The sequence below is a fragment of the Pistacia vera genome, unplaced genomic scaffold (assembly GCF_008641045.1).
Source record: "Pistacia vera cultivar Batoury unplaced genomic scaffold, PisVer_v2 Contig829, whole genome shotgun sequence".
NCBI lineage: Eukaryota > Viridiplantae > Streptophyta > Magnoliopsida > Sapindales > Anacardiaceae > Pistacia > Pistacia vera.
The window spans coordinates 78006-89376 of NW_022196700.1; the positions used below are offsets into that span (position 1 = coordinate 78006).

Genomic DNA, 11371 nt, shown 5'->3' on the forward strand with positions numbered 1-11371 from the left:
CCCTAACCCGCCGGGTTAGACTACGGGCCGGGCCGGGTTAACCCTCTTTTTTGATTTTTTTTTTGTTTTATTTATTTAACTTTTCAAATAAATAATTAACAATTTATAAATAAATAAATTATAAATGTAATTGTTTTTAGTTAACTTTTCAAACATCAATAATTCAATTAAATTATTATTATTATTTTTTTTTTTTTGTTAACATTTCAAATATTAATTCAATTTTAATACAATAAAATTGTAATATAAGAAAAATTAGACTTATTCATTTATCAAAAAATAAAATAAGAAATTACAACAATTATTGCCTCATTAAAAACCTCACCAAGAAAAACCCAATGGGAGAAAAACTTGGTAAAGAAAAAAAAGTGCAATAATTAACAATTAATTTAAAAATTACATTTTACAAAACAACTAATTTGGGGGTGGTTCACTAGGACTTCCCTCATCCGTATCAACTATATTATAAAATTGAAATGATTCTATTAAAGTATGGTCGACAACCTCGTATTGATCTTGATAGTGCGACCGTTCCCAATCCCGAAGACATGTGAGGACTTCAATCATTTTTTGAGAAAGTTTAGTCCTCCTTTCATTTAAAATTCTGCACTAAATGTTCGTTCAGATGAGACAGTAACAGCGAAAACATCCAAGGCAAGTCTTGATAATACCAGAAAAATACATTTTCTGGCTTTCCAATATTCTAAGACATCAAAGTTGGTTCTCTGTTGTGGATCTGCTGGTAACATTTCGGGGGTTGCCAAATATTGTTGAAGCTCATTACTCTGCGACTGCATGGAGGACAGTATATTAGTTGTTGTTGTTGGTGGTGGTGCTTCTGAAGAGGAGGCTGTGCTTCGGATTTGGGTCCTCTTCGACCTATTCAGTGCACTCCAAGAGTAGAAGTCTTCATTTGTTTCTTTTGATGCAGCTTCCCTGGATATTTCGTCTCTTTGCGGGTTCTCATACCTGTTTTCATATTGGAAATATACTTTTGCAAGACAATTTTTTACCTCTCCTATTTGATTGGCATATGCTTCGGTTTGTAAATTTTCACTTAAATTGTCAAAACCATTTTCTAAACCTGCTAATTTAATTCTAGGATCAACTATAACACCTAAACAATAAAAAAAAGGAATGGGTTCCCAATATTTTAAAAAAAAAAAAAAATTTCATTGCCTTTATTGGTTCCTTTAAAATTTCATTGTTTTTGTTTTTTGTAAATAACTCTGAAATTTTTATAATTGTATGTATTACCAATGGACTAGTAGAATAATATACACCAGAAAGTTGTAAAGTGGATTGGTAAAAAATTTTAAGAAAATAATGAAATATTTTAGCTATATGCCAATCATTTTCTACCAAATAATGAGGATCTCTATTATTTGCTTCAAAATAACTAATTAAATTAGCATAAGGTAAACATAAATCAAGCATTAAATAAGTACTATTTCATCTAACAGGCATGTCTAATGCAAAAGTTCTAGGAGACATATTTGATTTTATACAAGCATCTTGAAATTCAGCATTTCTTTTATTACTACCAGTAATCCAAGCTAAACAATCCCTAATTCTATCAATATTTTCTTTAATTGTTTTCATACCACTTTTTACAATTAAATTAATAATGTGGCATGCACAACATTGGTGAAAAAACTTCAAATTGTTATAAAAATGATAATTACTTTGAAAAAAATCTACAGCCGTAGTATTAGCACTTGCATTATCTAAAGTTAAACTTACCACTTTATTAACAATATCATAATCTTCTAAAACTTCAACAATTTTATTAAAAATTTGTTGACCACTATGATCCACATCCATTAATCTAAATCCTAATAAAGATTTATTTAATTTAGATTCGTTATCAAAATAATGACTAGTCACACAAATGTAATCTTGTTTAGCTCTACCACTCCAAATATCAGCAGTTATAGTCACACTAACATGACAATTATGTATTTTATTTTTTAATTCTAATTTCATTTTCTTAAACAATTTTATTAAATCATTTCTAGTTGCAGTTTTAGAATAACTTCTAGACCCTGGAAAAAATGAATTTTTAATAAATCTTTCAAAATATTTATCTTCAGCCATATTAATAGGTTGATCAGTTGCAGCAATATATAAAGCTAATTGTTCCGTATATATATCAGAATTATAACACCAAGTAGTACCCATATTAGTTATTTGAGTTTGATTGGTTTCTCTATTTTCATGTTGAGCAATATGTTTATTAGCATGCCTTTTTAAAGTACTAGTACCATTACCTGAATCAGCTTTATAAACATTTCCACAATACTTGCATCTTACTTTCTTCACTTGAACTCCATTTTCTGCCTCGTAAAAATTTTCGAAATGCGTCAAAATGTCTGATTTGTGTCTGTCGTCGCTTTTGACAGCAATTGATTAACCCGCTTCAGCTTGAGATGAAATTGGACGAGGACAACTTCTAGAACCACCGGGAGTTGTAGGTGTAGCAGCATGGGGAGGAATCGAGGGCATATTTTGAGTAGTATCGGATTCTGAGACTGGGAAAGCGGTACTATTTGAATCTCCTCTTACATTCATGTTAGTAAATTCAGCGGGACTAAGACTAGGATAGTAGTTTCCTTTCTCATTAAAATTGATGGAAGAGAAATATCTATCCATTGTAGTTGAAATAAAAAATTTATTTAGAAGAAATAAAAAATTAAAGAAGGAGAATTGGAATATGGAAAATTGGAAATATGAATTGAAAATTGCAAAAACTAATAAAAATTAAAATAAGAGCAAATTGATAACAAAGAGATTAAGAGAATAATTGAGAGATTTCAATAAAGATTAGAGATTAGAGAGAATGAGAGAATTTGAGTTGTGAGAAAATATTAGAGTTTAGGGCCAATTAATAGAAAAAAATTGGGAAAAGAAAATGACAAAAAAGACCTCTCCAACTGCTATAAAACGGTTATATTTCAAGGGTAAAAAGGGAATTCAAAAAAACAAATTAATTTTAGTTTTTTTTTTTTTTTTCAGCCAACTCAACCCGCGGGTCAACCAGGCGGGTTGGCAGTCTTTTCTCAGAAAGGACAAAACAGCAACCCGCGGGTCGTCGGGTTGCCATATGGCAACCTGGCCCGTCCGAGGGTTGCATGCGGGTCGGGTTCAACCCGGCCTGCCTTATTGGCAGTCCAAGTTGAACTCTCTTTAATGTTGATCGGGTTAGGGTTGACCCGCCTAACCCGACCCATTTGTTCCACCATTAGGGGTTCACTTAGAAAATTTTGAGGTTAGGGGTGGGGACGAGAAAGAATTCGTCCATGGTACTAGGGATGGGTAGGAGGGCAAATAGAGTTGTCTACTTGCAAAAACCCATACATGTACCCGTCCCCGCAGTTACTAACTTTTTAATATATTAATAATTGTCATTTATTTTATTAAATATATGTTATATACATGTAAATTGTATAAATTTTTCTTCATTTATATATCAAAATTGGATGAAACGGTTATAAATATATTGATTAATTATTTGATATATATATTTTCTTAATTTAAATAATATTGGTTTCTATTAACTAAATTTAATGTTCTTGTATTTTTTTTTTCCGTGTGTTTCAATGGTCAATAGTTAGTCTACTAATTCAATACACTTCTAAAGAGTATTATTATTATAAACTTTATTTCTTTTTGGTTTGAAAAAAAAAAAATATTTTAAAATTTCTGAGAAAGGTACCGTATGGGTACGATTATGGAACGGATTTTACATCTTCTGTGCAAGTTTACCTGGCTGTATCCCTGACCCTCAAATTTCGAGGATGAAGAAAGGTTCGAGGATTTCTTTTGGTGTTTGGGGGCAGGGACGAGGAAACTACTACTTGTTCCCATACCTAGAAATTGCCAACCCTAGGCAGAAGAGTATTGGAATATCAAGTTGGAACTTGGAAAAAATAACGGAAGTAGATTTCATTGACATTAAAAAAATTTCAAACTGTTAGCAATAATTTGGCTATGTTTGTTTTATTATTTATAGTATTTTTGAAAAAGTTGAGTTTGGTTGTTATTAGGAGGTAGAATTTAAAAATTAACAAAAACACCTCATAGATTTGTTGATTTACTAAACACCCCCTAGATTTGTTAATTTAGGTAACACCTCCTACAATAAAAAGTTTATAAATTGATAAAAACACTCACACCCATCCACATTTGCTAGATTCTGACCACCACCGTTGGAAGGTGGCCGAAATCTGCCGTAATGGTACACGATCAGTTGGTTGTGCGTCGATATGACCAAAAAATATCAGATCTACAGTCAGATCTAGCCATTGACAACCAAATCTACCCACATTTGGTCGTCAACAATGGTCAAAGATCTAGCCGTAGTGGCCAAAAAAAGGTCATATCTTCGCACAACCGACCAGATCCAACTGGTCATATACCATTACGACAAATTCCAACCACCTTTTGACAATGGTGACTGCAATATGACAAATGTGAGTAGGTAAAGGTTTTTTTATCAATTTATAAACTTTTTATTATTGAAGATGTTTAATTAAATTAACAAACCTAAGGAGTTTAAAAATAGTTAATAGAATATGATTGAATTTTAAAAATAGAAAAACAAATATATATTTTACATAGGATAAAAATAATAAAACAAACGACCAAAAGCTACCATGCAACTCTAGTGACATATTTTGGATAAGATAAGAATAATAAAAAAACGAACAGACCAAAAGTTACCATGCAACTCTAATGACAACATTTTAGTAAGCAAGTGAATTTTCCGCACTAAAAGTAGAATATTATAAAATCGTAATTGCAATTCCATCTTTTATTCAAATGCATTTAAAACAAAAAAAAAAAAAAAACACAAAGTTTAAGAAGGATTAAATCCCATGGTATCAAGTTCAATAGTGTTTTTATGAAAGATTAGGATGAGTCGTACTGTGAAATAAATTATGACATCTCGATCTATTAGTCTAAACTTGTAGCCTGTAGGGCAAGATTTTTATCTTCAACTTTCCATTAAAATTGTATAGCCACCTAATTAAATTCTTCTGCATTTTGAAATTCATTAATATTGCTGATGAATTTTATAAGTTATTAGAAACCTACTCTACAAGTTGGTCAAGAAAAAAAAAAAATTAAAAATTCAAATAAAGACGACTTTAAATTAAAAATTAAGTTCAAGTAATCAACATGAGATCCCTCAGTTCCAGCATTTAAATGAGAACCATAACCCCAGCCCCCGATTCCCCGTCTTATTATAATTTCTTCTCAGCAAAAGCTCAAATCACCCCAAGAGCTTGCTTCTCAATTGACTTGCCTGTGTGCGCCTGCAACCATTTTACACAGCAAAACATTTACAAATTTAGACAACAAATACCATTATTTTCTGCATAAAAAATAAAACTAGAAATTCTGAAAAATTTATAAGCAATATGACGATGTATTATCTAGAATTATTCATTCCAGATTTTATGAAAATAAAGAGCAAACAGAAACTAGAGTAGAAGCATCATTAAACCACCAAGCCAAGTTGATAAAGTACTCACAGAATTGAGCTTAAGCAGAGAGTCTTGCTCTCAGCTCTGCAGCAACGGCATCAATGAACTCTTCAGTATTCAGATACTGTTCCCTAGTAACCCTACACCACGCATGAGAAGTTTATTATAAATAATAAATGGGCAATCATGTAAAGCAGAACATAAAATAGAAAACAAAAAATAATCAAAGAAATCCACATGTATAAATATAGTGGTTTAATGGGCACATACTTGGATCCATGGATAAGAAGTGCCAGATCCTTGGTCATCTTCCCAGCTTCAACAACCCCAATGCATGCAGCTTCTAGCTTCTCAGTGAAATCTAGGAGTCTCGCGTTGTCATCCAACTTCGCCCTGTAAAGAACATTTTCAAAATTATCAGTAAAATTTTACTATAAAACTTGAAAACATTTTATTTCTTATGTTCTAATGAACATAATTAGAACTTCATATAATGCCAAACAATAATATCATACCTGTGTGAAAGTCCTCGTGACCAAGCAAAGATAGAAGCTATGCTGTTTGTGCTGGTTTCACCACCTTTCTGATGAACCCTGTAATGACGTGTGACTGTTCCATGAGCTGCTTCTGCTTCTATTGTCTTTCCATCAGGGCATACCTGGACAGAGTTCATACTCCAGTCAGTCAAATATGAAATTCACATGGCAAAAGATTAAAAAGAAGAAAGAGAGATGTATGTTATCATTATTTGGTTTTCCACGAAACCTATTTGATGTTTCTTTTACCGAACCACCCCCACAAGTTTTATTCACCCCTAAAATTTTCCTTTACCCAGCTAAAATTTTAACTTTAAGATAAAAAAAAAACAAATTAGAGACACCAGTATACTTCCAAATGTTGACAATTAAAAGTATCAAAAGAATAAAGGACAAGACCATTTGTACTTTCTAAGTCAAAGAGAAACGCAATGAAAATTGCAATGAAGAAAAAAAACTAAATTCACCTCTTTAATTTTAAATTTTCAAAAAAAAAAAAAAAAATCCTTCCTGAAGGAAAATACTGCAAGATCATAGATATACAGCCCTCAGCAGATACTATATAAAAATAAAGCATTAAAGGAACATTATTCAACCAAAGTCTTCCAAATTCTAATCCAGCCACCAAAAAACAAACCAGTATGATAGTCAAAGCCACAAAATCCTACAAAAAAAATTTACTTCCATGAACACTTTAGTCACCCACCAGTCCCGAAGAATTCCAACAACTTCTCAGAAATCAATACCTGCTTCCTACATATTACGACAAAATGTCTGCCCAAAGAAAATAATCCATTTCCCCAGGAGAAATATTTCTCACATCATATTCCCAAGTCCCAACCCTCATGTGATTTATAACAAATTGGAAAGTCATCTGTTTACTTTCAAATTTTCATGTTTGGTCAAATAACAGTACTCAACCAAATGATATTTATCCAAGCTACTAAATTTTTGTCACCTTGAGAGCAAACATAACCAAAAAAAAAAAAATGGTAGAATTCCGTTATCTGGCCCAAAAAAAAAAAAAAAAAAAGGAACAACAATACAAGTGATAATGATCAAGACAAATTTGCAAAAGTTATATGCAAGGACAAGAATTAGTTAACATAATCTTCAAGTAACTTAGTAACTTAATATAGAATGTTAGATACAGATTCTACACAATGAAAAAAGGGGAGACAAATTTAACTTCTAAGCGCAAATGATAATAAGAGAAAGCATGAATATAAAAAAATAAACAGAAGAAACATTGACAGGAGATGTACCAGTACTGATGTCATCAATCCAAGAGATCCAAAACCTACAGACAGGAAACTTGATGTTAGTGATCAATCAAAGAACTGAATCCTAGATAACTTACTGAAACAGAAGGCTCTGCAAGTTGCACCTCTAACAGTTCACTAAACAAACCTTGAGCTAGAAAATCACTCTGGACATCTCCATCATAGTTTTTGCATGCCCAGACATAACCCCCTTCACTTTTGACAGCATAAGCTACCATATCATCAATGAGACGGTGTTCATACCTGCCAATTAAAATATACAAATATTAATATGCATAAATGTACCTGCATAAATCATCATCCTAAAAAATTTCCTCAGACAGTTACCAAATCCCAGCAGCTTCGAACTGTGATTTCCATTTTGCCTCGTAAACTTCTTGGAATATGTCCTTGAATCTTCATTGAACAAAAAAATTACAATCTTAGGAGGTCCAACAAAAATAACTGAAGACTAATATTCCAAAAGAATACATACAAATTACAGACTAATAAAGCGGGCTCCTTACCTTCCATCATATTTCTTAAGAATAGTATTTTTGGTGCTAAGGTAAAGTGGCCACTTTTTCTGATAAGCAGTGTTCATAGAAGCCTCAGCAAAAGATCGGATGGACTGCAATCCCAGAATAAATATAAGAAAATATAATTTGTTCACAGCAGTAAACAAAATAATGTTCATAAGAGTCACCAAAGACTTCCAGATTCAAACCTCATCAGTGTTATACATGGCTATTGCTACTCCCCCCTCGCCCGTAAAGTTGTAGACCTCAAGCTCTGTCTTCTCATCTTTTCCTTCTGGTACTGCACAAGCAATTTATAAATTTATTATCCCCACCCACTCATCGTACACAACAAAAACAGAAAACAGAGACATTTGCAAAGACTACAAAAATAATACTACTAGAGCTGAAAATGGGCAGAAAATGATGTGATTATATGAATCTCAAAAGGCTATTAAGTGAGAATAAAAGATTACCAAACACCAATTTAAGTTTTCCAGCTCCTTTAATAACAGTATCAGTTGCTCGATATTGATCACCAAAAGCGTGCCTTCCAATACAGATGGGTTTTGTCCAGCCTAACAACAGTGACAATGAATATAGCTTCACTTAATCACGGAAAATATAAAACTGGAATGTCAGGAACAGCGTATACCTGGTACCAGCCGGGGAACATTCTCGCAAATGATTGGCTCTCTAAAGACAGTGCCTGCAGTCAATGACAGATCATCAAGCTCAAAACAAAATGTTAGACGAAAAACAGCAACAAAAACTATTCATCCATACAAGTCCAAACTCACTGACCATTCAAAATATTCCTAATTGTCCCATTTGGACTCTTCCACATCTGCTTCAAGCTAAACTCCTTCATCCGACCCTCATCTGTCAATTACAACAACAATTATCATAATCTTGTAACAGGATCAATATTCGAGGATGTTACTAAAGCATTAAGAATCCACACGGCTTAAAATTCTCTACAGGTAAAATAACTGCACATTTCCAGTTAAATTCAGATGTGTACCTGGAGTAATGGTAGCACACTTGATTGCCACATTGTACCTAAAATAATAACACAATTGTCAAATGGAAGCCCAAAAGGTGCTAATACAATACTGCAATTAAATTACACTATATTGATATAAAATATTGTTATCACCAAAAGTCAGAACATATGCAAATATCAGCACTAAATCTCTATGAAAGTACAGTTTATTTTCTGTTTTATTATTAGAATACTCTGACTGACCAAATAAAGTTCACAACTAACTACCACAAATTGAAATAATGATAATTTACCTTTCTAGAAGCAATTAGATCAAATGAAATTTTCTATCACAAAGGAGAATCCAATCTAAAAAAAATACAGAGTGGCAAGTTCATACTTGAGAGTGGCTTCTGCACTTTCAATTGTAACTTTGTCATCAGTAGCGTCACGATGTGGAAGGCCAAGGTCAAAGTACTTTATGTCCAACTCCAGAAAAGGGAAAATAAGCTGTCATTTTAGAAGAAAAATTTAAGTTAATAAGAAATCTCCTCCAAGCTTCAACCAGAAAATATATTCATAGCACTAGAATCAAAATTAATATATAAAATTACCTTATCCTTAATTGATTTCCAAAATACTCGAGTCATTTCATCACCTGTATTATAGAAAAAAAAAACCATAGCACATGAATCAGAAAACTCAAATCAAGTCAGCTTACATCTCTTCTATTACTAAAAAAAAAAAAAAAAATTAAAAAAAACAACTAAACATAAACCCAAAAGAACAACAATTGCTCTGATAGGAATGATTAAAAAAAAACATTATGTTTCCAAAATCACAAATCCACCAATAATAACTCCGATAACTCACGATTTCCTGAAGAATGTCAAATCGACGACCAAAAAAAAAAAAAAAAATCTAATAGGAAAGTTTTATAAATTGATTCCTTAAAGTGTTAATAGTTCATAAACATAGATTGAAGTTAAACTATTCATCAGATCTTAAGTCCACTAAAGCCAAGATATTTAACTCAGAATTAGATCCAACAAGAAAAAGAGTAACCTCATTGGACAGCCTACATAAACAATAACCGATAAAAAATATCTTAAGGCCAAAAGAAATCAGGACCGATGAAATAACTAGCGATCGGGAGTGTGCACTTGATAAGAAACGGTTCTATGTCATAACTAGCGATCGGCAGTGTGCACTTGATTAGAAACAGTTCTATGTCACAATAACTGCTTCTATCAAGTGATTCTCAAAAAAAGCACTTTGAATATTTGAAAGCGCTTTTGAAGCATTCATAACACCATCAAATAGAAGGTAAACAAACAGATATTCAAGAATCAAGTAATTCTTATGTTTACGATCTCTAAACGACCCAGATCTCAAAAAGAAAGTTGAAAAGGATGAATCAGTATATTCGAAACAAATACGAAAATATAGAAAGATGAACGATGAAGAGACGTCTCACCGTCCATCTCAACTATGGGGTTGGCGACCTTGATCTTTTGAAACGCCATTTTTGTTGTTGATGGGCTTTTGTGAGAACAAAGAGAGTGGAGAAGGAGAAGAGGTTTTGTCTTTGCAAAGCGGCCAAGTAATTAAACGAAGGAGTTTGAGTACTAGAAGCATGGCATTTGACTGATGTGGTAGGCAGAAAAGATTTTCATTAGATATATGCTATTTTCCTTTTTCGCCTTATTTTTCATCTTATTTACTCAATTGCCAAATTTTCCACCTACGTCACATAATTTTTCGTATATTATTAAATGTGTAGTAGTATTATTGTTTTGTTAAATTATTTTTCACATTTTAGAAAAGTGAAATTATAGAAAGAGTAATGCTACAGTTATCGAAAAGTTTATATCAAATTTGTATATTGAATGACGTGATAAAATCTTGATCGTTGATTTATTATCAGTTAATATTAATCAACGGTCAGGATTTTGTCACGTCATTCGGTGCACAAATTCGTGTAAACTTTTCAGTAACTCTATCATTTTCCTGGTAGAAAACGTTAAACATAAAGATAAATGAGGGGACGTAGAACTAAAATCTTAAAAAAGGCATGTTTGTTAGCTTATATTAATAACATTATCTATAATGTCTAGAGATGGATTAATTCCATCCTAACAAATGGTGTGACATTTTTCTAACCCTAATGAAAATATATATTTATTATTTTTATCGATAAAGTTACTAATTTTATGTCTATAGATAAGTTTGAGTGGGTTAGTATGATTTAAAAGTGTTGGTCTAATTTTAGGTTCAAATTAAACTGTTCCTTTATTTTATTAGTTCTAACAACATTGACAAGCTAGAACAAACCAAGTGAGCTAACTAACCCAAATTGATTTGGTTGGATGAAAATAATGCTTTGCCATGTGATGTAGATTATATCAAGTTGGTTTTGTTTATCGAAAATGATAAAGTCATCGAAGGTTGCGCATCGAATATGTGCACCGAATGACGTGGTAAAATCCTGACTATTGATTAATATTAACTGATAATGAATCAACGGTCAGGATTTTGCCACGTCATTCAATGCACAGATTTGGTGCACAACCTTCGGTGG

General features: G+C 32.2%; 1 protein-coding gene across 1 annotated transcript; it reads right to left on the reverse strand.

The window, feature by feature from the left end:
• Window positions 1-5126: 5126 nt before the first annotated feature.
• On the reverse strand, window positions 5127-10421 carry LOC116117998 (isocitrate dehydrogenase [NADP]). The gene is made up of 16 exons (XM_031403983.1): window positions 10268-10421; window positions 9405-9448; window positions 9191-9300; window positions 8830-8867; window positions 8610-8687; window positions 8461-8514; window positions 8282-8383; window positions 8015-8106; window positions 7815-7918; window positions 7636-7704; window positions 7436-7551; window positions 7291-7325; window positions 6005-6147; window positions 5760-5882; window positions 5538-5629; window positions 5127-5318 (listed from the first exon to the last, which is right to left on the reverse strand). Exons 1-15 carry the CDS (start codon window positions 10314-10316, stop codon window positions 5548-5550), a joined length of 1239 nt encoding a protein of 412 aa, XP_031259843.1. The 5' UTR covers window positions 10317-10421; the 3' UTR covers window positions 5127-5318; window positions 5538-5547.
• Between the last annotated feature and the right edge of the window lie 950 nt (window positions 10422-11371).